This window comes from Medicago truncatula, chromosome 4 (genome assembly GCF_003473485.1).
Source record: "Medicago truncatula cultivar Jemalong A17 chromosome 4, MtrunA17r5.0-ANR, whole genome shotgun sequence".
In the NCBI taxonomy this organism is placed as follows: Eukaryota; Viridiplantae; Streptophyta; class Magnoliopsida; order Fabales; family Fabaceae; genus Medicago; species Medicago truncatula.
In genome coordinates this window covers 22,259,499-22,287,011 of record NC_053045.1, presented here as the reverse complement: position 1 = coordinate 22,287,011, position 27,513 = coordinate 22,259,499, and the positions used below count along the sequence as shown (strand labels likewise).

Genomic DNA, 27,513 nt, shown 5'->3' with positions numbered 1-27,513 from the left:
GAAACATTTTGAAGTTCATATGTATGAACCCAGAAGGAGTTCAGAAGGTTGCTCAAAAGGTTCATTAGAGCAAATCCATAAATCAATGTCCACACCAAGAACATGCAAGAACATATGTGACATGAACATATCTTATGAAGATAATGGTTTTGACTTTGGATCAACAAATCATTAAAGGCATCTATGGTGATTAAAAGATTAATGGACTTTGATAGTTCTTGGTATTTGTGCGTTCTTGAGTGATTGACCAAGACACAAACAAAGTTTAAAGCATACCAAGATACATAGAATCAAAGGACATAAAGACTTAAGAACTCAGTTAGAGTTCAGAAAGTTAAAAAGAGTTCAGAAGGTTGGACAGAGTTCAGAAGGTTGTTCATGATGAACATCAAGAACCAAACCCAGAAATTCATGAACCAAATGAAGGACATACAAGGTTCATGTGACTTAAATAAAAGCCCAGTAAAGTACATTGACTAGGATCAATCAAGGAATAAAGGCATTTATTTGATTAAAGTCAAAAAGGGCATCTTCAATGTTCATTCAAGACTATGTTCATTCAAGACTATGAACATTTGAAGTACAAAATATTGGGAATATTCCATTAAGAATATCATCCTAGATGTTTTCCATGCTGTTTTTCATCAATGTTCCACTATTAGGATTTGATTACATCAAATAAGAATCTTACAAATCATCCTAATTGAAATAAAAAGAACATTCTGAAGTCCCCTGTGTTTAGAAAGTTCGATCCTGCTCCATGCTTTTTCTGTCATGAATAGTACAGTTGGTGGAAAGGAAAAAGCAAAAGCAACAAGCAAAAAGCAAGATCAAGTCTGATTCAACAGGAATTCGACACATAAGGGAGTTGGTACTGTACAAAGCAAACCAAATCCCTTAAAGCATGGAAGTGAAGTGACAGCTACACTTTATGAGATCCTGCACATGTTCCAAGACAGATTTCAAATAACATCTGATCTAACAACATTATAAAGTCGTACAAAAACAATCTTCATAGTACAACCCAGAAATTCATGTGACATTCATATGATAAAGCCTATATGCATATCTGACCGTTCATCGCCATGAACCCATATGAAGATCATGATAAACACAACAACATTCTAAAGTATTCTCAAGAACACAACGACATTCTGAAGTATCTCAGTTTGCCCAGAATTTCAAGTGAGAGTTAGTGGGTCCCAGGACACGTGGCACAAGACCATTGGTCACTCTCCAACGACTACAAAGGCTCAAGAACTCTATAAATAGAGATCAATACCTCAACATAACATGCACCATTGCAAAGCAACAAGAAAAACAACAAGAACATTAGTTGTGAAGCTTTAGCAAAAAATTGATCATCACAAAGATTCCAAGAAGTCTTTTTAAGTGTAAATCAATTATCTCTTATCTTTTTAAAGATAAACTTCTCCCTCCATTATTCTTCTTCTTCTGTTTGTTTCTCAAACATTCAAACTCTAAACATCTTGTAAAGTCTCATCTAGCTTTAGGGGTACTAAAGTGTTAGTCTGAGCTGAAGGTGTAAAAGTCTAAGTGTGTAACTTAGCAAGAAGTAAAGAAAGTCTCATCTAACTTTAGAGGTACTAAAGTGTTAGTTTGAGCAGAAGTTGTAAAAGTCTAAATGGGTAACTTAGCAAGAAGGTGCAAGCCTGCTGAGGCTTAGAGAATACAGTTGGCGTAATTGTTCAGGTGAACAAAGATTGTAAGGTGCAGGATTTGAGAGGTTATCTCAAACATCATAGTGGAAATTCTTACAAGATTGTGAGGAGTGGACTAACCCACATTGGGGGAACCACTATAAATCTTTGTGTGTTCTTTCTCTCTTCCTTATACTCTTTAATTTCAGCATACACCACATACACAAACACATTTACTTTATTAAACTGTTTTTGCATAAGAACTTTAGAACGTTCTAAAGTCACTTCACTAACTTAACTATTCCAAGTAAACAACTTGAGAATTAATTTTAAGTTACATGTTAATTTTTAAAGGGTCACAATTTAAACCCCCCTTCTTGTGACTATTTTATCTACTTCAAATCTTTCCCAAGACAACTAATGTACACCTTTTCTCATAGAACCACCACGTCCCCACAAAAAAACATTCAACATTTTCTCTATGGTGTTAATCAGCTTATTAGGTAGAAGATATATGCTCATAATATTAAAAGGAACGAATTGAAGACATCTAACGTGGCACTCCGCGTGAGTGGTTAACGTCTCATATCAACATCTTTAACGATCCAATTTGACATATGGATAAAATTGATTGACATTTATCAAATATAGGGACTTATTAGCTATTTCAACAAATTGATTGAACCTTACAAATTTGAGGACAAATTTGCCCTTTCACCAAACACACAACACATAGCCCATTTCCTTCTTCCAACAGCATCGGACCACAACACTGTCTGCCCATTTCTCTGAAGCTCGATAGAAATCATGGCCTCTCTCGTACGCGGAGCCGCATCTCTAACTCGCATCACTGCCCCCTCTTCCAAATCTCCCATTCAACTCATCCACCGCCGTGGCCTCGCCGCAGCTGCAGGTTCTTTTTTCCATTTCTCTATTTACTTAATCAATTCTCCGATCCCATCAAAATCTCACAAATTAAACTCAATTTGTTCATTCCAAGTAATTCAAATCCAAATCCATGTCTCAATTGCATGTTACAAAGCACGATTTTGAAACTGAAATTTTATTTTGTTTCGAATTGTCCTGTGATTGGAATAAGCGTGATTTTAAAGCTGTAATGAAATATTAGCTATTAAATGACAAGGGAGAAAGGGTCTTTGGGTGGAGGAAAGGAGAGCTTAATGTTTATCAATGGCGAATAAGGTTTGAATTTCGGCTAGGAGAGGTACTACATTTAGTCCGACATGTCTGTCTCGAATCCGTGGAGGTAACTTATGGGAAACAATAATAACATTAATCTAGTTCTACAAACATTACAACAGATTGAGTGGAATTGGACCCGAATCTGTTTAGCGAAGTCTTGGATTCGGTGAAGCCTTATGAATGGAAAAAATGTGGTTGAGTGTGGAGACCTTGCTAATGGTGGTTAGATAGATTCGTTAGCGGAGATTAGTTTTCGCACCAGTCGTTGGATGCTTCAACTTATGATATGGTTAATGAAAAAATAATCTAGTTTTAAATCTTGGTGATTTTCGAACAAACAATTGACTTTGGTTTTGGATAGATTAATGGACTAATGATATAAGGACGAATAGATGTTTGGTCTTGCTTTCTTTTGTTTTTATTCTATGAAGAAGTTGATTTTGTGTATTGTAGATTTGCATTTTGTACACAATTTTGATATATGTGAAATGGCTTCATCGTTTGATTATTGCAGATCACCATGGTTCCGCTAAAGTTGCCTGCTGGAAAGACCCAATGAGTCCTTCTAAATGGAAGGAAGAGCACGTGAGTCTCTAGTTTTGTGTTTGAAGATCAACTCTAACGAACTTGAATTGTTATTTTTTACATTGCGATGGTTGGGTAAATGTTTTGAATATTCTTTTGAGCTTTGTCTGGTTGTTTTTTGCCTCCAGTTTGTGATTGTCTCTTTAACTGGCTGGGGACTGACTTTCTATGGGGGATACAAGTTATTTTCAGGAGGCAAGAAAGAAGAGGTACTTTGAATTTTAGTTATCTTTGTTACAACTAAGAATACAATATTTATTAGCTCGTAGCTAGTTTCATTATGAGTATGTCTAACCTTGTTTGATTATAGCTGACTTCTGCAATTCTGTTCTGATAGAAGAATATTTCATTACCGCCATTCGCCGTTGTAAAACAGTGCATGGATGTTAGTTCCTTGACCATGTACAGGACAATATATCCATAATTGTCTGGGAAACTTCTTCATGTGTAGATGAAGTGTAGTAATAATAGTTTTGATTATAAATCTCTAGTTTTAAGTTTTGGGTATAGTCCGCCGTCCCTATAAAACTGGAGGCTCGGCTCTCGTAGTAAAAATAGGCCTCTAATAAAAAAAACGCACAATTTTTTTAAAAGATCAATCTTCTATTTAAATTGAAAATAACACTTGTATAATGGTTATTAGCCACCGAAATCAAAATTAGCAATTATTTTTTACTAAAGACGTGCTTTTTTAACTTAGAAATAGAAACATGGAACCTGATTTTTTACTTAGAAATTGAAACATGAAACATGTTTATTTTTCTTTTTGAGTGGGGGTGGGGATATTGAGCAATAATTTTTTTCTTGAGGCCCAGCTCAGTTGAGCTCTTTGCACTCCCCAAAGAACGGCCCTGAATTAATAGTAATGCTAATGAAATAGAAACAGAAACTGTACTATTTGATTGGAAACTAGATATATTAAGAAGCAAATCTCCAGTTTTATATGTTGGGTATAGGAACCCAAATGAAAGATAAACAAAAAAATGTATTATTCATTGGAAAACTGGATTTATTACAGTACAGAAGAAAATTCCCCAATACCCCAGAGCTATTGCTCCTTGGATAAAAGATAATGCTGTCTTTGTTCAACCTAAAAGATCGTAATTGAAAATCATGCTGAATGATTCCCTTTCCATTTTCCTTTTGTATTCGGTTGCCAACCTCCACTACCACATAAACAGTTTTCCTCTAACTTCCCTACTCAACCTCTGTATTGGACTTAGGCCCAAACCAGGTATCCTAACAGGTTCCTGCTGCTTTAAAGCAACTAAAGCTTTTTGTCATTTGACAGTTCAGAAATTAGATACGATCATTTGAGCTTTTAGAAAAAATGTTGGTATGACTCTTCTACTTGTCATTGAAGACGGTACTTTGTCTTTTGGAATCCATATTGGATGGCAAGATAATAATTAGATGGGCTCAGAGCATGCAATACTTCAATGAATCAGTAGGAATGGAAAACATTAACGATTATTTGTATTTCTCAAGTGCTTTTTTTATCTTGTAATAATATTTAAATTTACGAAAATGAAAAACATAGCTGTTTTTGAAATATTTTATCATATTGACCGATAAAATGTTTTAGTCTACAAATGTTATAGAACAGTAATGTTTTAATCAGGACTTGTTCGTCCTGATTAGATGGCTTGTTTTCTCTTTTCCAGTTTAGCATATTTTCTTCTCTTAAATAATCTGAGTCTTCTCTTTACTCATGGAATGCACTGAATTTTTGCAGAAATTGGTGGAAGCATCAGTTTGAGGTTTGCAACATATTACAACAATCATGGTAATAATGTGTGGCCGGGACTTTTTTCGGGTTTTTTCAGACTCCGTCTTGTTTGCTAGCTAGCAAACCTTTTGCTTTGTTATCATCAATTAATCCTTGCAGACAATGAATATTTGGGGGATGATTCTTTCCATAAAATAACAATATGTTACTTTCAATGTTATATTTGCCCATTTATGCCAATTCCTGAATCCTGATTTCAACTACGTTTGCAAGCAATTACTTTTGTTGACATTATTATTACTAACTGAAGGAAGCTATGCTATAATTTTCCATATTATCAAAATAATCTATGATCCTGGTACCAAGGCCAAAAAGAGTAGCTCATTTCTCACCATAGTGGTTCGAGCTACATAGTCATTTCGCTAAAATATAACACTTATTTGATAAATTAACCGTGGCATAGATCATACTATTCTCAATTCTGAAGCATGACCCTAAGCTTGCTGACGAAGTTTTGAGATTAAGTGGGAAAGGATGATCGTTGAAATAGTGCGATTGACAGGCATCAATACTATCATGAATGTTGCAAAGTTTGACACAATGACCTTACTTGAAGGTCTTTCTAAATAATAGAAACACTCTCTTTAGCTTCTAAGTAAACACTAATCTCCCTTATTTTTCTCTTATTGATGCACACACCCCTTTCAACTTAACACTGTATCAGTTAAATCCTCCACTTTCACCCATCGTCTGTCCTTTGGGACTGACTCATTCACATGTAAAACCTGTTATACAATTAGCATATCTACCATGGATGTTATGGGATACATATGTGAATTTTCTTTAAAATTTGAAATATTAAGATTTGGGTAAATTAAATTTCAAACTTGGTAGTGATTTGGATACTAGTAAGCTTATTTCGTTCTCAATTAATGATTCTCATTACATAGACATAAACAGTGTACATGAACTTATAATGTTCTCCATTCCAGTTAGAAGAAATATTAAATATTTACAACATGGCAGACATACAACCAAAGTAAATAAGTCATGGAAATAAGAATTAAGAAGCCATACCAGAAAAATGCATACAAAGTCATTAATAAGGTATTTGAAAAGCATTATCAATGATACGATTATGTCACAGAAAGTCAACAAAAACACTTCCATAATATATGAAATTGAAAGGCCTTACCAATGGTACTAATTTTTTTGCAAACTGTATTAATAAGAGGTGAATGTTTTTTGTGAAACTAGAGGGATTGTCAGTGATATATAGACTTACCTCAGGAGAGTTAACCGTAATTTGCGTAATATTGCAAAATTTGAGTCGATAAATAAATCGGTCTAAAATGTGAGCGAAATGTCTGATATTACTAAAACGCAAATAAGAAAAGGCGAAGTCTGGCTTCATTGACATACTATCCCTAAGATGATACTAATACACTCCTTAGTCAGTGATTTAAAATATTTTCAAACTCAGTAAACCCACACCATGAGTACTATTTTAGATGGACATACTAAATAGTAAATACGGTTTAATTACAAACCATGCTGAAACTCCGACTCATCTATTTCTTCCTTGTACTCTTCCTTCTCATTTTCATCTTCAAATTCTGGTTGGGATTCGTTGAAGAATTCGTCGTTATTATCCTCCTCACCATCGTCTTCACCATCAATTGCATCTTTCTCTTGCTTTTGCACATCCGAAACTTCCAATTCTTCAGGCTCTTCCTCATGGAACATATTGGATTTTGTTTGTTCAGCATTGTTGCTAGCGTTATTGATTCGCCTCCTGCTCCAGTTTTGTTGGACAGCACCATCTTCATGCTCTTCTGGGTGATTGTTGATTCCATTATCTGTCTCCTGGTGATTAGTCTTATCCACTGTTGTGTTGTTTCCATCTTTGTCTTCATTGTTTTCAGGCTTCAGCAAGTTGGCCTGCGATTCAGCTTCTCTTTTAACTGTTCCATCCTTATCCTCCTTGTAAACCTTTGTTTTTACCATGTTTACCTCTCCATGATTTTCAAAAATTCCGTTGCTCTCCATTAACTTATTCTTGACAATGTTTCTCCAACGCGCCCCCTCTGTTCTACTTAAATGACCATGTTCCCTCTTCGCACCAGACAATTGTTTTGCTTTGAAATCTTGTCTTCCACCATCTGTGTTCACCTCGAGTTTTCTTTGATGCTCTTCTATGATTGCTTTCTTATCCTCCACAACTTTAGCTTCAGCTTCTTTTCCACTGGCACCATCATCTGCAGGGTTGTCATTTTTCTTACCTAGCTCCTCATTAGTCTTAATTTCTTCTTTTATTTCAGCGGTAACCTCTCCATCTTTGAACTCGGTTAATTTGCTTTTACTTTCATCACCCCCATATTTGGAATTTTGATCTTTTTCTTGATTATCATTCTTAGTTTTACTCTGTGCTTCCTTTGTTGCATTTGCTGCTAAAATCTGATCAAATATGGCTGGATGATCATCGATGCTTTTTAAGTCCTCTATATCTGCTTCCGTTTTCTTAAGATTCTCTCTTGATGATATTCTTTTAGTTCCTCCTTGTCCCAAATTGCTCCCTCTTTGCTGCATCATTCTAAGCTCATACTGCTTCTCCGCGTACGCGGACTCTATCAGTTTCTGCTCATCTTTAAGTGAACTCATGGTAGATTGCATCTCAGCAATTGTTCTAGTAAGCTCCATCTTTTGATTACTGAGGGTGTATATTTTCGCTCTTGTCTCTTCGTTTTTCCTACTCAACTCCTTGGCGCGATCTCTTTCCTTCTACAGAATTGATAAAAAAAACAAAAAAATATTTAGGTAATTATGTCTTTTTAATGAATACTTCACACCAAACATCATCTGAATTGAAAGGATGTTGAAAATGCAACATTTTAAAGAAAGATATTCAAAACATAAACTTTAGGTATCTTTGAATTAAGTAAGAATGGAATTGAGTGAAATGAAATTGATTAGTTACATTTTAAAAACTAGACATTGTCCCATTTAATTTCGTTCCTTTCCATTCCAATCAAACAAACATACCCAGAATAATTTGATATCAATTCAAGTGGTCCCTTCCCTACACTTTTTAATTTGATTGGTGTATAACCATCAAAGGGACCAAGGAATCATCAAATATAGAAAAAGAATTGCTTCATTGGTCCCTTAAATTAACTGACCAATAAAGTACCCTACTAGTCTTTAGTCCCCACTACCTTCTCTTTTTCTGTTGGCTGTAAACAACGGTTTCAAAATTTGCATTGCATGTTGCTGGATACGTGTAATGTTGAATGCATAACACGTAAAACTGAGAAAAACAGAATCATATGAAGGAGTAAATGATCCCACTGATTCTGTAGTTATAGTTTCGAATTTTATTTTATCAAAATTACAAAACCATTCTCTAATAGTATGTATTTTGCTTGTCTCTTAGCGTTAAAAGTCTCACATCGTCGTTTAGGAGTTGGCCTGACAATTTGTTTATAAGTGGGGGCAATCCTCACCTCACAAACTGGTTTTGTAGGATTGTGTTAGGCCCAACCACCATTTCTAATACTTAGAACTTACCTTAGGTTACTTTTTTTTTTAGTTTTTTTTTAATGGTGTTCGAGATTCGAACCTGATCTTGCATAAATTATGCAATGTTCTTCCCAACTGAGCTAAGCTCATGAGGACCTCATCTAAGTTATCTATTATCAAATTGGTAGTAACATAATTTTAAATTAACCAAAAAACAAATGAAAAATTAAAACATCAAATATAAAATACTTAAAATGATCATGACGGAATCCTTGCAGGGCCATCTTAATCCAATATGATCTCATCCCCAAACAACCATGGGGTACTTGCCATCCCGTCCAAATGGAAAAAACACTCGTATGTGGGCCCCAAATGGAGCAGTGCGCAAGGAGTTCCTACTTTTCTATTAAGCACGGAGACTTCTTAGATTAGCCATGTCTATGTCATGTCTGACATCGACACATATAATTACATTGAATTATATATTATATGATTTTCTAAATTTTTTAGCAATGTTGGCGTGGCTTATCTGTGTTGTGTCTGGTGTTCGTGTTTCATAGCTACTTTCAGATGCAAATTGACATTTCTATTAAGAATATTTTTCAATTTGATGTATTTAGGAACTATAGTAATACCGTTTTAAGTGACTAAATAAAATAGATGTTTTTTTATTGGTGTTAAAATGGATGTTTAAGAGAGAGAGAGAGAGTAACTGACCTGCAAAAGAACTTGAAGGGTAAGAAGTTGATGATCTTTCTGATTAACAAGAAGATTGTAGATACGTTTCTCTCTAAACCTATGAAGCACCATAACACCAAGAAGTGCAGCACCAAATGTCATCAATAATATCAACACATAAGGCCTTCCTCTTTGACTCCCTCCCCCTTTGTTGTAACCCATCTCTCTCTCTCTCTCTCTCTATCACTAGAAAGGTGATGATATGTTAAATTGTTGTTCTAATACTTTAAAAGGAATGATGCATGAAGAATGAAGTGGGTTTTCTTTTTCCTTTTTCTAACTCTTGATGAGTTCAGATTGTGGCTTATAGTGCTTATTTGGGGTTGCTTGTCATGCAAAAAGAAAGTGCCACCTAATCAAGCCTTCATGGAAATTGTGTCAGGGAGGGCACTGATTTCTAAGACTTCTCATCTTCGGTTTCCAATGTTTTCTATAACACCCTCTTTAATTAATTTTACAGCGATGTAATTAAGGCAATATTTATTTTTTGCTGCTTAAGTTATTTGTTGGTTACATTTTAGTTCTATAAATTATTAACGTTACAATTTGGTCTTTTAAGTTAGTATTTGCTAGCCAAATAAATCCTCACCGTCAATCTTTTGCCAAAACGTTAAATAGGCACATGTGAACGGTGACGTGACAACTTGCGATGTGTATCCATCTTAGACATTGGCTTAACGGTTTTGACAGTGAGAATTTATTTGGTTAGCGGAAGATGACTTAAGGGGACCAAATTGTAACGTTAATAACTTATGAGACTAAAATGTAACCAACAAATAATTTAAAGGACTATCATTAATTAAGGCTTATTTTTTTATGAATTTTTCTAAGATGCACAAACTTCCATAAAGTTAAAAAGTTTAAAAAAATAATTAGGTGTTATCTTTATAACTATTTTTGGATAGTGCTAACTTGTGCTCTTAAATATATGTTAAGGAATAAAAAGAAAAGAAATTTTTTAAAATTTTGTGTATTCAATTCATTAAAAAGTTAAAGATTAAATGTAATACACACATTTCAATAAACTAGTACTATATTTGATTTATTGATTTTTTTTTGTGGTGGTCGGAGTTCGAACCTCGGACCTTGCATATTTTATGTATTGTTCATATCAATAGAATTAAGTTCACAAAGAGATATTTGATTTATTGACTTGTACACAAGTTAACATTTCCATTATTTTTTTTTTCAAGTTGAATTCTCTCCATCTCAAATTAGATGTTATCTTTATAATTATTATTTTTTCTTCAAATAATTTATTTTTTTATAATGCTAATGCAATATTTATTATTCTTTTCCATTAACCTATTCTTATTGATTAAGTACATTTCAATCACCTAACTATTTCACTGATTGTAATTAATGAATATGTTTTGGTAAATAAACTATTTTAACATTTCTTTTTTGAGAAAAAATGTTTTACCATTAAAAACTAAATTTTTTAATCATTCCCGTATAAAATTCAAAAGAAGTGAACAATTAAATTTGAATCTTATTTACCCCATCCATCTCTAATTATAACATTTGATACAAAAATTTGGTTTTTATAAAAAGAAATTTTGTTGATACTACGAAAAGTTAACAATAATTGCAATTACACAAAAGATAATTTAAAAATAATTACCCACCTTTCGAACAAATTTACTATATTATCATCTTATTTTAATTTTGTAATTTTGTTAGAGGTTCATGTAACAAGAGATAAGAGATGGAGGAAGTAAAACAATGTTTACTTACCTGTTTACGGCAATGACTATGCCTCTCTTTTGTCATGGATAATAAATGTCGAAACTAATGTAATTGAAACAAAGGTTTTGTTAAGGGTAAGTGTCTTTAAGACACTCTTTAAACAATTTTAAATTAAATAATTACTTTTTAAAAAGTTAAATAATTTAATTTTAAATACACAAATTTTCATAAAATCTTAAATCTAAAGTCCTTATATAATGTTTTCGAGGCACTCATTTGTATTTCGTTGAAACGATTGTCGGATTTTTGGCTAATGGAAAAAGGTGCTCGTGTGCGAAGTGCAAATAATGTGAGCATAACTACTTTCTTCTTCCTTAAGAAAAAAAAAAAAAAAACTACTTTCTTCTATGAACGTAAAAACTAAAAAGGCATTTTATTTTTATTTGTAGGTTACATATACATGAATTGATGTCATTAAAATCATTTTCATTTTCAAGAGTTTAACATATGAGTTACTTCAAGCGTTCCTTTTTAATCGCTTGTTTGAGTATAGATTGTGTGTTTCCATTTAACAGTTTTTTTTTTTTTTTTAGTTACAAGGCATAATTTGTCAATTGTACATTTTTTCAACTACCCATACTATTTTTCAATAAAATTAATTAAGGTTTATCTGTCATATGCAAATTTGCACATGTTAAGAAGTTTTAAATAGAATTTTTGTATTGAAATTTGTACATTTAATATTAAATATAAATTTTTTTAATAAATAATTGTTGTTTTTCAATAAAAAATTACTACTCTTGATTTTTAACGTGTGCAATGTTGCACATGTTAGACAAATCCAATTAATTAATACAATTCATTTGAAAAATTGAAGTTTGTTTCTTTTTCAAACAAAGTTTGTTTTTTTGTTATCAACAAATTTTTTTAAAAATTTAAGCAAAATTTTATTCCCTATAATAATAATAATAAGGGTTTATTAAGTTTTTAGTGCTTATAAGTATTCACAGTTTTGTTTTTAGTCGCTACAAAATAAAATCACACTTTTTAGTCCCTATAAAATTTTTCATCAAAATTTTTAGTCCCTATAAATTTTTCCATCAGCACTTTTAGTCCTTGTAAAAACAAATTCATCAACAGTTTTGGTCCCTAAAATGCTTAAAGAAAATGTCATAGGGACTAAAAAATATGATTTTATTTTATAGGGACTAAAAACAAAACTGTATATATTTTTAAGGACTAAAAACTTAATTAACCGTAATAATAATTGGTTCCATGGATAAATCAAATTCTATAATATTATGAGTAACATTGTGAACAATTTTATGGGCAAGATAAAAGAATAATTTTGATGAAAAAAATAATAAAAGAATTCATAAATGTTCAAAAAGAAAAATGAGTGGAAACTCACTTGGGTTAGCTTGATGGTATTAACTTGGAATCTTGAAGTGTGCTCCTCCTCAAAACCTCGTGTTCGATTCTCCCGAAAAAAGATAACACGTCAAATATAATGATAAAAGAGTGTGTTAATAACAAAGGAAGGAGTGGTATATTTGGATTTGGCTCTAAAGTGAGTCGTTAGTAAGATGAGAAAATTAATGTTTTTTTTTTTTTTTTTTGTTTATGAACTAGGTATATTTGGATTTGGCTCAACCACCCATTTGTATAATATGGAGATAATTTGTTCCATCAACATAACTCAGTTAGTAAGGATATGCACTATTATATACAGAGGTTGGGATTCGAATTCTAGAAACCACGCTTATTCATCTTGAAAAAAGTGAATTTTATCCATTAGGCTACCTGACAAAAAAAAATGGAGACAATTTAGTCTTACCTAAAAACTACTACTCCCTCCGTCCCTTAATGTAGGCACCTATTGTCTTTTTCACATTTCTTAAGAAATGCTGTCAGTGTAATTAATGTGTCTGTTTTGTGTGTTAATATTACCAAATTATCTTTTGTTTATATATGTATTAAATTTGACTTTTCATATTTCAATACAAGTTAGTAGTATTAATTAGGGGTACGTTTTGGGAAAAAATAATAAATACATCTAGTAATTTAAAATGGGGTTTACATTTAGGGATAAAAATTAAATTAAATGGAGGCTTAGATATAGGGACGGAAGGAGTATCATAAAAGGGACAATTATATTCCTAACAATCATTAAAACGAGATAAATTTTTTAGAGGAGGATAAAACGAGATAATTTTATGAGGATAATTAAAAAGAGACAATTTTTTTCTACAATAAAAAGTGGTAATAAGTCCCTTTCCAAAAAAATATGGTAATAAGTCCATCAACAATTTATTCTTCAATAAAGTGTCTATTTTTGGGGTGTATGCAATTGAACGAAGCTTCATAATTAAAATATTTACTATGTTATCCTTATTTTTATTTCATCTCTGTATTATATCTTATTTCACTGAAATACTCAACTTGCTTCTCTATTCCCCAACGTGTGTGTCTATTCTCTTAGAGCATGCACGTCAGTGGTTTTCTACGGTGTCTTAATTGTGCTTCCCTATTTTTAATTTAATTTTTGTATTTTTTCATAAAATTGTGCAGTGTAAAATATTCTTAAAAAAATCCTTAAAAAAAATTATAATTTTTTAATAACACACAAATTAAATATGAATTTTTAACTGGAACGAATCTAAAAATTCATGTTTCGTTAAAAAATTCTAAATTTTTTTTTGAGTGATTCTTATAATATTTTGAATTTTTCTGGAAAATTGTATTAAAAAATATGAATTCTACATATGAGTTTACTTTAAAAGAGGGACCAAAAATGAAGATTGAAAATTTTATAGGGACTAAAAGTTGAAGGAAAATTTTAGAGGGACTAAAACGAAAAATTGACATATTTATAGGAACCAAAAACATATTTAACCCATTAATATAAAATTACAATTTGACCTTAAAATGTGTCATATATTAATGAAAAAGATGGGGTATAATTATAGATTTAGTGAGACCTCTTTTAAAGTTTTTAGTGGGTAATATATATGTTAAGAAAATGTAATTTAATTGTTTTTTTTAGAGATGAAGTTGAATTGTTTAAATAATATAAAGGGTTAAATATGTTCTTGGTTCCTAAAAATATGTCAACTTTACGTTTTAGTCCCTCTAAAAAATTTCTTTAACTTTTAGTCCCTCAAAAATTTTCCATCTTCACTTTTGGTCCCTCTTTTAAAGTAAACTCATATGTAGAATTCATATTTTTTAATAAAATTTTGAAGAAAATTCATAATATTATAAGATTCTCTCCTAGAAAAAAAATCATATTTTTTAACAAAACATGAATTTAGTATGAATTTTTTATATTTTTTACGGTTAAAAATTCATATTTAATTTATATTTTGTTAAAAAATTATAATTTTGTTTTGGAATTGTTTTTACGATATTCTACACATATTTGCATAATTTTATTAAAAAAATACAAAAATTAAATTAAAATTAGGGACCAAAAGTAGTGATTGAAAATTTTATAGGGACTAAAAGTTGAAGAAATATTTTAGAGGGACTAAAACGAAAAGTTGATATATTTATAGGGACCAAAAACATATTTAAGCCTAATATAAAAATGTAAAATAATTGACTTAAACAAATCTCCACATCCCCTCATTCAAGTTCTTCAAAAGGGGAAAATAAGCAGACCCGACTTTGGAGGAGTGCAAGATGCTCAATTAGACCAGACCTCAAAATGCTAAAGGCCTTAAATAAAAAATTAAGTCTAATACCCACCCCCACATAAATAAAAAAAGGACAATGTTAACAAGTGCCGCCGAGACATTGGTTAAGCAGCTAAAAGAGGTAAGATTTTATTAAAAAATGATGTAATAATTAGTTAGTCAAAAGTAACGGTTTATATTTCCAAGACAATTTTTCTACTTTTGGATTCGTTAACCAGTGCCCCCGGACATTGGTTAACAAGACCCATAAAAAAAAAATGTTATATCATTTTCTTTCTTCGGTACACGTTTGAGTTTTTTTCTAAGCTCTAGATCTCCTTTTTGTACATAAATTTGATCCTATCAAACCATCCCTAATTTGTATAATCATTTAATCAGTCAATTTGAAAAACTATTTCAATGAAAGAAAGAATCACAACAATCATTTTTTTCTTCGCATAAACTATTTGTTTTACCCTTTTCCACAACAGAGGAGTGACAAACCCAAATGACATCGTTAGATAAATTTCACCTCTTTCACTTAATTTTTTTTTAATTCCTTTCATATTTTACAAGTTCTTATATAATTCTAATTTTTTTCGATGAAGTTTATCTATAAAAAAAATTAAGTTTTATTTTATTAGAGGCATATTTCAAAAAGAGAGTCACGAACGGCCCTGAAAATAAAGGTACTATAGTTTAGTTGAAGCGTACATTGGGTAAGGGAGAAGGTCAGGCCAAAGGGGAAAAATTACAGAGCAAGAGCTTAGGGTTTTCCATATCTCAATCTTCATCTTTGATTTCTCAGGTGACCATTCTTCTTAATATTTAATTTTAAAATTGCGAGTTAACGAATTGAATTTTACAATTCTGTCATCTTATTTTGGTGTTCATCGTTTTTTTCAATGTGTACTTGTCGTTCTGTTGTTGCTAGAAAATTCAATGATAGACCTGTTCTGCAATTGATGTTTACGCAGTTTCATCTGAAGCATGGGTACTTAGAAAATGGTGAAGTACCCTGCGCATACCGGTACTGGGTTCATGAACCCAGTATCGGTATGCGTACAATGTAAAGATTAGTTATGCATGTCAACGGAAAAAAGAAAGAAACTTGGATTTAAGTCTTTAGTGGTGCACTATGAAGCACGAATATGGACACTGGACTCTGACACGCCAACACAAGTAATAATTTGAAAAATCGCATAATTCAGTGTAATTACAAGTGTCGGTGTCGGACACGATACATGTCCGACACTAAGACACGCCTAATCCGAGGAGTGTCCATGCTTCATAGGTGGCGCATGTGTGTGGCAAATGCAGTCGCGATTATTGACTATTGTTATGCGATATTCTTGAAGTTGTTGGAAATAAATTATGTGACAAAGTATGTTACAATGAGATTTGTAAAGCTATTGATTCTAATTTCTAAGCGTTTTCATGTTGTGATTAACATTATTGATTTGTTAAGGTTTTTGTTTTATGTAAACCAGTTTGGGGCCTGACAAACCAGTTCTTAAACTGGAATTCGTTCTTGAACTGGTTGTTTAATTTGGTTCTGACAAACTTCACCAGTTTTGGACTGATTTTGAAACCAGCTCTATTTGGTTTGGGTTGAAGAAAATCATTTTTGGTTGACATGGTTGTTCTGATTAAATTCTGGTTCACTTCAGTCTGAATCAGTTTTTCTGCCAAACCAAACCAAACCATGATCAGCCCTACATAAATAAATGAAAATAACCTATACCCTCCCCTTTTCTCGAACAAAATAATATTTTTCAAACAAAAAACGACAAATTGAAAAGTGTCAATTCTCTTTGGCAGGTTGTGAATTGGGCGTTGAGTGATGATGGATGACCTATTTGATTCTGCGGTGAATTTCGAGGAGGTCCATTTTAAGAAAGGCTATGATGAAGGCTACAGCCATGGCCTCGTTGCTGGCAAGGACGAGGGGAAGCAGGTTGGGCTCAAAATCGGTTTTGAGGTTGGTGAGGAACTTGGCTTCTACAGCGGCTGTATCCATATCTGGACATCTGCCATACAGATCGATCCGAGATGCTTCTCCTCTCGGGCCAAAACTGCCATCGCCCAGATGAAGGACTTGATTCAAAAATACCCTTTGATGGATCCGGAAGATCTACAAGTACAAGAGATTATGGATAGCCTCAGACTCAAGTTCAAGATGATTTGTTCTTTGCTGCATGTCAAGCTCCACTATAATGGCTATCCTGCTGAGGCCAATGACACTCAATTTTGAACCACAGTTTGGCTTTTACTATGTTTCCAAAACGGGAAGAGATCCTCTCCAGTGCATTTTTTGTCCGGTGAAATCTCAGCCCCACTTCTTGTAATCAGTGCAGTTCTAATCATTAAAAAGAAATGAATGGTGTGGATGTGCACTAGACCTCCTCCAATGAAAACTTCACATTAGAGAATCCATGTCCGGCAAAAAATAAAAGTTAGGGTTGAGTTATACAATGGTTAAAGTTGGATATGTAAGTTGCAGTATTGAGTACTTAACCTTAGGTATGATTAATATTTATGGTTCATGTTTATAACATATTGGCCTCTTAGCTTTATCCTGTTGGATAAAAACAAAGAATGAAATTGTTACTTCTTTGACATACATACTTAGAGATGATTTTTGCACATCTGAATTTTGACATCAAATGCTGCCTTAATTTTTGTGCGTATTTTCAAGTTAGAGATGATTTTTCCACATCTGAATTTTAACATATAAGATTTTCAAGCTTATATGTTTTTCCAAAGTCAAAGCATGTACACGAGATACATCACTGATACGTCGACAATGATAAAAATTTAAAAGATGAATTAATTGAATGTAATCAAATGTCGGTATAAAACACCTGACATGCCTTTCATTAGAAGTTCGGTGCTAGAGAACTTAGAAAGAAGGGATCTTTGTATGTAATCCAATTCGATGTAAACTGCCAATGCTTTCTCACCCTACACTTCATCAAATTCATCTATCACAAGCCACAAGGAACCTTAAGATCAACACTGCTTGCCACAGTCTGGCTTTTTTTACTTGCAGAAGCCAAGTTGAGCATTCTGACACCGGTAATAATCATACCAATAACATTTGAGTTTCCAATCTACCCATAAGTTTTTTTTTTGGTAGGTTTTGTGTTGATCTTGTGTTCACATATTTCGGTTTGATTTTGCAGAAAAAGTTCAATTAAATGTGTATGATAATAATAAGAGAGACCGTGGTATCCTAGCTTACTTGAGATTAAATATTAGGGTTAACAGTGTTTTTGGCCCCTGCAATATAATGCACTTTTGGTTTTAGCCCCTGTAATTTATTTTTTTTAGATTCCACCCTTGAAAAATGAAGATTCTTTAGGATTGACCCCTCACCCCAATGTCAGCAGAATATCCTACGTGGCAATGAAATGTCAATTTTTTTTCATGCCACGTGTGTAAATGAACGCCACGTGGCATTTGTGATTTTTTTTAAAATAAAAATTTAAAAATTTAATAAAAATACTGATTTTTTTTTTAAAAGAATGGAAAAATTAATAATGATTAAAAAATCTGGTAAACTAAAAAATAATGAAAAAAATCTGGAAAAATTATAAATATAATTTTAAAAAACGTGAAATTTAAAAACGAAAAAAAAATCTTAAAAAATTAAAACAAAATCTGGAAAAATTAATAAAAATAAAAAATGATTAAAAAAGTCTGGTAAAAAGAAAAATAATGAAAAAATTCGGGAAAAATTAAAAAAAAAATCAAATTTCAAGATTTTTTTCAATTCCGGTAAAATTAAAAAATTCTGGAAAAAATTCATATTTTTATTTTCAAAAGTAAGAAGTTTTATTTAAATCTTTTCCATAATTTATTTCGAAAATTTAGCTTTTTTAAATATGATTAATCTTTTTTCGATTTTTTTTTTTTAAATATGATATTCTGGAAAAAAATATCAATATATATTAATCTTTTCCACAATTTTTTTAAATATTTCCAGATTTTTTTCATTATTTTTTATTTTACCAAATTTTTTTAATCATTATTAATTTTTCCATTTTTTTTTTAAATTTTTAAGTTTTTTTTAAAAAAAATCACAAATGCCGAGTGGCGTTCATTTACACGAGTGGCATGAAAAAAAAAATTAAAAAAAAACAAAGAAATTGACAAGTCACTGCCACGTAGGAAATTCTGCTGACACATTGGGGTGAGGGGCCAATCCTAAAGAATTTTCATTTTTCAAGGATGGAATCTAAAAAAAAAAAAATTACAGGGACCAAAAACACTATTAACCCTAAATATTAAACGCGTCGATTCTCTGGCTCCTCTTTAGCAACAAAGTAAATTTCTTCCAATTGATTTTTCATTGAAAATTGTGGGTGTTACATGAATTTTTCATTGAAAATTGTGGAAGTTACACGAGTCCTCTCTAACACTTTATGCTCGTCTATCGTTAGCTTTGTAGCACCAACACTTCTGATGGAAGACGTGTTTGGTGTTTGATACCTCTTTTTTTTTAAAAAATTGTTATGTGTTAATGTGTTAGTGTCGTATCTGTGTTCGTACTTTATAGATCATTAGTGCTCAAACAAACACAATATTACAGATCTGTTCTTTGAATTGACCATGTTACAAACACAATGTTCCAAATTTGTTTTTTGAATTGACCATGATAATGTATATAAAAGTGCTTGTTGAATTTCTCCTTCAATTTGAATCGAAGTCCAAGTACATTCTATAAGCATTTCTATCAGAAGAGTAATAGCCTTCAACCAAACAGTCAACATGAAAGCCATGCTTCTTATACAGATTCAGCGCAGGGGTCCTCAACGGATCAACGTGAAGCATTATCCGCGAAACTTTTCTTGTTCTGCATTTCTCGATTGCCGCTTTCAGTAGAACCTCTCCATGTCCTTGCCTCCTCCATTGCTCCTTCACTACAGAAGAACCAAAACATCCCATATTACATACCCATATGGTGATTAACCAACAAATTAAAGGATTCAATACAAGCATTTCATTAGTTGGGAGTTGAACAATTTGCAGAATTATTATTTATTCTCTTATATTAAAGATAGTTAATCGTAGCCTAACAGACAATGTCGATACTGTTAGGTTGGACATTTCATCCAGTATGAACCCAAGACCTTTCAGTTGTGTGTGAATTTCATGTGGTGACTGTCACTTCATCTTCAGACTAAAAAGATAGTTAATCAATTTAGTATGTTATAAAAGTTTAACTTTCATTTTTTCACTAATTCAGTCTCTAAACTATTGAAAGATAATAGGAGAGAGTAATTATCCAACGACTAAGTTGATGTATTAAGGGAGATAACTCAACTGATTTGAGCTAAAGCTAAAGGTTCGAACCCTGAACCCTGCATACCAATGTCCAAGCTTACCAACCGAGTTGCACTTACAAAAGTTAATGAATATTTTCTTAAATATATTGATATTTTATAAATTTGAGTCACTAAATTTTCTAACACGAAAACACACTTAGACAATTTTTCAAACAGCTTATAGGCATAACTTGAGAGCATAAAAAAGAGTGAAGATGGAACCTGCGAGCTTGGTGATAGAAGCATACAATGAAGAAGGCCAAGAATACATGACATAACCTGCAAGTTGGGCATCAACGTGAAGATAAAGCAATCCACTGTTCTTCTTTTTGAGTTCATTTTCAAAGAATGAAGCAAGTGATTCGTGTTTGGGAAATATCTTTCTCTCCAATTTCACTATCTCTTCCACTACTTTACTATTGTTTCTGTCAAGTTCTAAAATCTCCACATTTGCCATCACTCGTGCGTGAGTAAGCTAAATGGATTCTTTTGATTCTATTTCTCTGCGCTGGTGACAATATTTTGGGACTAAATTGATAGATTTTCAGATATTTGATGGACTAAATTGACCGATTTTATATAGTTTAAAAATTATTTATTATATTTTTATAGTTTAAAACTAAATTGAAGAGAGGGTGATAGTTTAGGGACTAAATTAGTTGTTAAATTATTTTTTTGGTTAAATATGTTTTTGGTCTCCGTAAATATACCAATTTTTTGTTTTAGTTTTTCTAAAATTTTCCTTCAACTTTTAGTCTTTCTATAAAATTTTCAATCACTACTTTTGGTCTCTATTTATAAGTAAATTTTTGTATTTTTTAATGAAATTGTGCAGAAATTTATGGAATATTGTAAAAATCACTCACAAAAAAAATTAGAATGTTTTAACAAAACATGAATTAAATATGAATTTTTTATCGCTAAAAATATAAAAATTTATATTTAATTCATGTTTTGGTAAAAAATTCTAAATATTTTTGGGAGAGATCCTTATAATATTATACATTTTTCTGCAAAATTTTATTTAAAAATATGAATTCTACATATGAGTTTACTTTAAGCGAGGGACGAAAAGTAAAGATTGAAAATTTTATAGGGACTAAAAGTTGAAGGAAAATTTTAGAGGAACTAAAATGAAAAGTTGGTATATTTATAGGAACCAAAAACATATTTAACCCTTATTTTTTTTTCTTTCGTGTTAGTTTGAAATCAGATATTCAACTATCCTTTAAGTCAAATAAATCTGTTAAACTACTCAATCCCTCAATTTAATATTTTTCACTATCGTAAAATTAAAACATCAATTTTGATAAAATTATTTGTATTTTTTATAAGAAAAGGTATTTGTAATTTTCTATAATACCCGATCTCTTAGTATTATTATTTCATTCTACCTATTTACGATAAATAATCAAATATATTATTGATAAAAGAGTAAGAATTTTAGTAACATTTTATTTTCAACACTCTCTTTAACACTAACTATTTTATTGAGTAAGTCATTGTGAATTCTCTATTTTAAAAATGAGTCGCGCATAAAGTGGTTGGACCCATGAATTTCCACCAATAAAAGAATGAGTATTAGAGATAATCTTTAAAATAGAGTTTACCTGACACTCCTCAAACAATAATTATATTGCATTAAACTTTAAAAAATATGTGCACAAATTTATTAACAATGAATTGATTTAAGTGGCAAGAGTTTTGGACCTCCTAAACAAGTGGCCATGTCTTCGATCTCTGACTCTTATCTATGGAGAAAATTCAATAGAGAGGGGAGAACCCACCTTTCATACCAATAACATGGCGGCAAAAAAGAAAAACTATGTTTAGTAGGAGAGACATTAATCAATAAGTATAGTTAATATAGATGTGTTGACTTATGAGTTTAATTGTGGTGCACTGTCTGTGTAAAGCAAGTTTACACAATCATCCAATGGTATTGTGCCACATCATTTCCTTTTAAAATGTGTTATTTAAATTATTAAAAAAAAAAAGAACAAAATAAATTCGGTTGTTACATTCGTGCAACATTTTCATCACGTTCCAGCAACTTCCAACTCTGTAACAAGATTGCTTCTCTCCCTCAATACAACAAAACTCAATCAGTTCTTTCTCTTTTTTCAATTGAAGGTATCAAATATCTCTAATATCCTACATTCTTTTGTTCGTGTGAACGATGCGAACACAACTCTCAATAAATAACCGCCGTTACGACCTGAGAACCGTCTTTGAAGAAGATTATGGAAGTTTTATAAACAGGTGAATTAACCACATCTTCAGTTACTTGGTTTCTTTAGTTCTACAATTTTTTATTTTTTGAAAAACTCAATTACGCATTTTGCATTCTCCAAAGATTTTTGTTTGGCAATGTTGTTCATATTTAAACATGTTTGTGGATTTATTAAGTTCAAAAAATAAATTCTATTTGCATATTCTTATCATTCGATTAACTTTGCTTTTTTAAATATGGTCAATACATTGAATTTTTATTCAGCATAACAGGATTGTGAGTGCTACAATGACAGATCAAGAAATGACAGATATGCATGAACATACCAACATGATTGGCTCAGATGATATGCTTGCAAGTGATGCAGATCCTCTCAATGATAGACTACCATTGGAACTCCCATTAGAGCCCTTTGAATGAATGGAGTTTACATCAATTGAAGATGTAAAGAAATACTACACAAGGTACGCGAGGAATAAAGGTTTTAGCTTTCGTATGGGTCGTGTTACTAAATCAAGAACGGATGGTAGGGTAAATTGGTCAAGAGATTCTTTGTTCTAAGGAGGGGTTTGGATCCCAAAAAAAAATTGAAAAAAGAAAATGGTAGTCTTATTGTACATGATCAAACAAGGGTAGGATGCAAGGCACTGTTGTATATCAAGAAAAGTGAAGATAGGTGGACTGTTTCTAGATTTGTAAGAGACCATAATCATGAACTATTTTCCCCAAACAGTTCACACTTTCTTAGAGTACATAGAAGCAAAACCAAAGTGCAAAAAAAACTTATTGATGTGCTTGATGATTCTGGTATAGGCCCTAGTAAAATAGCATCAGTGTTATGTAGCGAGAGTGGTGGTGTTGATAATGTTGGATTTAGCCAACAAGATGTTATTAATTATTTAACTGTGAAGAGACAAAAACAATTAGAAAATGGAGATGCTCAGCTGATGTTATCGTACTTTAAGAATTGTCAGTTGAAGAATCCTGGGTTTTTCTATGCATTTCAAATGGACGCAGAAGGTAAATTAGCAAATTGCTTTTGGGTTGATTCAAGGTCTAGAATGGCTTACAAATATTTTGGTGATGTGGTGACTTTTGATCCAACATACTTAACAAATAAATACCTAATGCCCTTTGTTCCATTCACGGGAGTTAATCATCACCAACAGTCTATACTTTTTGGTTGTGCTCTGTTATGGGATGAAACTGAAGAGAGTTTTGTTTGGTTGCTACGTACTTGGTTAGAAGCAATGGATGGAGTTAGTCCTAAAACTATTATCACTGATCAAGACACTTCTATTTCTAATGCAGTTGCACAGGTTTTTCCAGAGGTGAATCATCACTATTGTATGTGGCATATTCAGAAGAAAGTTCCAGAGTACTTGAACCAAATCTATCATGAACATAGTGAGTTTAAAAATCAATTTCAGAAGTGCATTCGCCAAACTATTGAAGTAGATAAAATAGTCACAAGGAAGGGGGGTTTGAATTGTGACCCTTTAAAAATTATCCTGAAACTTAAAAGTGATTCTCAAGTTGTTTACTTGGAATTATGTTAACTTTCTGACTTCAGAATGTTCTGAAGTTCATAAACAAAATTGCTTAATAAAGTATAAGTGTAAGTGTGTGTTGTGTATACTGTAAATAAAAGAGTATAGAGAAGAAAGAAAGAACACACAAAGAGTTATAGTGGTTCACCCAATGTGGGCTAGTCCACTCCCCACAATCCTGTGAGAGTTTCCACTAAGATGCTTGAGATAACCTCTCAAGTCCTGCACCTTACAATCTTGTTCACCTGAACAATTACACTCCTGTATTCTCTAAGCCTCAGCAGGCTTGCACCTTCTTGCTAAGTTAACCACTTAGACTTTTACAACCTTTGCTCAACCTAACACTTTAGGACCTCTAAAAGCTAGATGAGACTTTGTTACAATTTGTATGGAAGTTGGGTGTTTGTAAAACAAACAATGAAAGAAGAAGAAGAAGAGGTTATCCTACAGATAACAAGAGTATTGATTTGCACTAAGTTGATGAAAGACTTAGAGATTGATCAATTTCAGTTTGCAAAAGCTTCAAACAAAATCAGAGTTGTTTTCTTGTATGCTTTGCAATGGTGTATATTTTGCTAAGGCCAAGCCCTCTATTTATAGAGTCTTTGGGCTCATATAGCCGTTGTAGGGTGTCCAATGGTGTTATGCCATGTGTCCTGGGTCCCACAAGCTTTAACTTGAAATTCTGGGCAAACATTCTGATCTCTGATGAACATCAGAATGTTGTTGTGTTCATGATGATCTTCATCTGGGTTCATCATGTTCTTCATCTGGGTTCATCATGTATGAATGAACACATGAAGTTCTGGGTTATGCATATGCTTTTCATATGAATTTCTGGACAATAACCAATGTATGGACTTTTCTTCATACATCAGAATGTTCCTTTCCCAGATTTTGTCTTGGAACCGGTGCAGGAGGATTTAGTGGGATTCTGCATCTTCATGCCCATGCTTTGAGAGATTGTGTTGTCCTTGATCAGTACCAACTCTCAGACGTGTCTATCTCTTGTTGGAGATGACAGATTTGCTTTGCTTTTGCTTTTTGCTTTTCACCTACTATACTGTTCATAAAGTAAGCATGAGCTGAGCTTGAACATTCTGATCATCAGAATGTTCCATCTGTTTCACTTAGGATGATTTGTAAGACTATCATTTGATGTAATCAAATCCTAATAGTGAAACAATAATGAAGAGCAGTGATGATAACATCTAGGATGATATTCCTTTGTGAAATATTCCTAGTACATCAATGTTCATAGTCTTAAATGAACATTGAATGCCTTCTTTGACATAACTCTTGTATATGCCTTTATTGCTTGATTGATCCATGCAAATGTACTTTCCTGGACATATATTCATGTCACATGTGCCTTGCATGACCTTGATCACAGTTCTTGAGATTCTTGGCTTGTATAAGAACAACCTTCTGAACTAGGTTGCTTCTGAACAGGTTGCTTCTGAACTGGTTGCTTCTGAACAACCTTCTGAACTAGGTTGCTTCTGAACTGGTTGCTTCTGAACTAGGTTGCTTCTGAACTGGTTGCTTCTGAACAACCTTCTGAACTGGGTTCTGAACAACCTTCTGAACTGGGTTGCTTCTGAACAGGGTTGCTTCTGAGCAAGGTTGCTTCTGAACAGGGTTGCTTCTGAGCTCTCATCAGAACGTTCTGATCAACTTTCTGATCAACATTCTGAACTAACTTTCTGAACTTTAGAATTAGTTCATGGATTCAATGTCCTTTGATTTTATGCATCTTGGTATGATTCAAACCTTGTTCCTGTCTTAGTGAAAGCACTCAAGAGCACAAGTTAAATACCAAGGAATTAATCAAAGTCCATTAATTCTTTAATCATATTTGTTTATTATCTTTAAAATTAATTAGGGATTTTGCCTCAACAATCTCCCCCTTTTTGAAGATGATAAACTTATGATTTAGGATTAAGGATTTTGATTATATAACAGAGCTAAAAAAAATTTATTTTAATGCTCCCCCTCATTTTTATAATCCATTATGCAGAGTTTTTAAGAACTTTAAAAAGCTCCCCCTCAATTTCATAATCTTTTGCATAAAGTAAAAATATGCAAGACTGAACCAAATTCAATATTCATTCATTTGATATAACATGAAGTACATTACATGAAAAGATGGTTCAAAAACAAAAAAGAAAATCAAAGTGCATGTGATCAAGAAAAGCAAAAGATGGAATTTATAAATTCCAATATCAATTGATCACCTAGACCTACTTAGGGCCTATAACTAAAAAAAACTTAAAGACTTTGAATCCTAAAGCTTCTCCCCCTATTGTCATCTGCAAAAAGGATAGGGAGGATTTCTGAAAAGATTCATGGAGTGGAGTCTCCAGAATCAGAAGAGGGTTCTGCTTCAAAGATGGAGGGGTCATCAAATACTGGAGGTGGAATGGCCAAACCAGGAGCATGGACTTTGACAGTCCAGTCAGCCAGCACACAAGCAATTTTGTGGGTCTTGGTGGAGACTCTAAGTGCCCTTGAGGCTATCTTCTCTGCTCTTGAAGGCTTAGCAGGTTCAGCAGGACCAGAGGCTTCAGCTTGCTCTCTGTTTGCAGACACAAAGGTGTTGAGAGAGTCAAATAAAGCAGCCATGTTTGGAAGTTTGCTTCTTGTGGTGGTCTTCATTTGTTGTGGTGGTGGAGTGGAGGAAGGAATGAAAGGTGGAGTAGGAAGGTCAGAGACCAAGAAGTTGGTAGCACCTGCAACAGAATCCATGGTGGAGGATGATGGGTTAACATTCTGACCATTTTGGGCCATGAGCTGTACCTCCTCAGAGGGCAGAGATCCTGATGCCAAAGGCATGGGATCAACTGACAGCTGGCCATCTGGAGAAAGTTCATTTGAGGCATGCTGATCATCAAGCTCTTGATTGTCTCGATCAGCCATGACATGAATATCTTCATCATTCTGGGCTTTAGACACTGCAACATTCTGACCAACAGAAGTTTCAACATTCTGAACATTCTGAACAGCAGGAATTTCAACATTCTGACCTTTTGGAGCTTGCTGAGTTGTTTCTTGTCCATCTTGAAACAACTCACTATTGAAGTCAATGTTGATATCTTCAATATTGAGATCAAATCCAGTTGAGAACTCCATATCTTGAGCTTCTTCTTCAATGTTCATATTTGAAGCTAAGAGCTCAGCCACTTCCTGAGTTTCTCCATCAACATTCTGAGTACCAAACTCAGTATTTTCTGCTGGTGGAGAGGGAGTTTTGGTATCTGTAATCTCTTCAACCCTTCTTTTCTTCACAGCTTTCTGAACATTCTGATCAGAATTTCTTTTACCAGATCCAGAGGGTCCAGAAGTTTTGGAGGCTGGCATGTTGGATGAAGTAATATGGAGTTGACCTAAGGTCTTGGAAGAAAAGGTCATAAAATCCAGCTTGCGTTTCTCTCCTTCAAGGGGCACTTTTGCCTTTTGAAAAATGGAAGTGAGATGCATTCCATAGGGTAGTCCAGCAGATGTTTGTTTTATGGCTAGGCATGAATCAATCATGTGTTGAATAATGATAAAACACAGATTTAACTTAATCTTTTTCATGAGATGGTAGATGAAACAAA

The 27,513-nt window shown here is 32.7% G+C and overlaps 5 protein-coding genes across 5 annotated transcripts; 3 read left to right on the top strand and 2 right to left on the bottom strand.

Annotated features, from left to right (window-relative positions):
- The first annotated feature begins 2,373 nt into the window (after nt 1-2,373).
- LOC25492074 (uncharacterized) lies at nt 2,374-5,467 on the top strand. Its single transcript, XM_013600126.3, has 4 exons — nt 2,374-2,574; nt 3,379-3,449; nt 3,578-3,658; nt 5,185-5,467. Exons 1-4 carry the CDS (start codon nt 2,469-2,471, stop codon nt 5,206-5,208), a joined length of 282 nt encoding a protein of 93 aa, XP_013455580.1. The 5' UTR covers nt 2,374-2,468; the 3' UTR covers nt 5,209-5,467.
- A 1,041-nt stretch (nt 5,468-6,508) lies between these two features.
- On the bottom strand, nt 6,509-9,835 carry LOC25492075 (uncharacterized protein DDB_G0290685). Its single transcript, XM_013600127.3, has 2 exons — nt 9,415-9,835; nt 6,509-7,959 (listed from the first exon to the last, which is right to left on the bottom strand). Exons 1-2 carry the CDS (start codon nt 9,595-9,597, stop codon nt 6,721-6,723), a joined length of 1,422 nt encoding a protein of 473 aa, XP_013455581.1. The 5' UTR covers nt 9,598-9,835; the 3' UTR covers nt 6,509-6,720.
- Nucleotides 9,836-15,458: 5,623 nt separating this feature from the next.
- LOC25492076 (protein LTO1 homolog) lies at nt 15,459-17,447 on the top strand. The gene is made up of 2 exons (XM_024781468.2): nt 15,459-15,609; nt 16,623-17,447. The coding sequence occupies exon 2, from the start codon at nt 16,645-16,647 to the stop codon at nt 17,053-17,055; it is 411 nt and encodes a 136-aa protein (XP_024637236.1). The 5' UTR covers nt 15,459-15,609; nt 16,623-16,644; the 3' UTR covers nt 17,056-17,447.
- A 1,905-nt stretch (nt 17,448-19,352) lies between these two features.
- Nucleotides 19,353-20,662, bottom strand: LOC25492078 (putative [ribosomal protein S18]-alanine N-acetyltransferase). The gene is made up of 2 exons (XM_013600130.3): nt 20,354-20,662; nt 19,353-19,726 (listed from the first exon to the last, which is right to left on the bottom strand). The coding sequence occupies exons 1-2, from the start codon at nt 20,586-20,588 to the stop codon at nt 19,497-19,499; spliced, it is 465 nt and encodes a 154-aa protein (XP_013455584.1). The 5' UTR covers nt 20,589-20,662; the 3' UTR covers nt 19,353-19,496.
- Nucleotides 20,663-22,652: 1,990 nt separating this feature from the next.
- LOC120579931 (protein FAR1-RELATED SEQUENCE 5-like) lies at nt 22,653-26,254 on the top strand. Its single transcript, XM_039832697.1, has 3 exons — nt 22,653-22,718; nt 22,895-23,818; nt 26,237-26,254. The coding sequence occupies exons 1-3, from the start codon at nt 22,653-22,655 to the stop codon at nt 26,252-26,254; spliced, it is 1,008 nt and encodes a 335-aa protein (XP_039688631.1).
- The last annotated feature ends 1,259 nt before the right edge of the window (nt 26,255-27,513 follow it).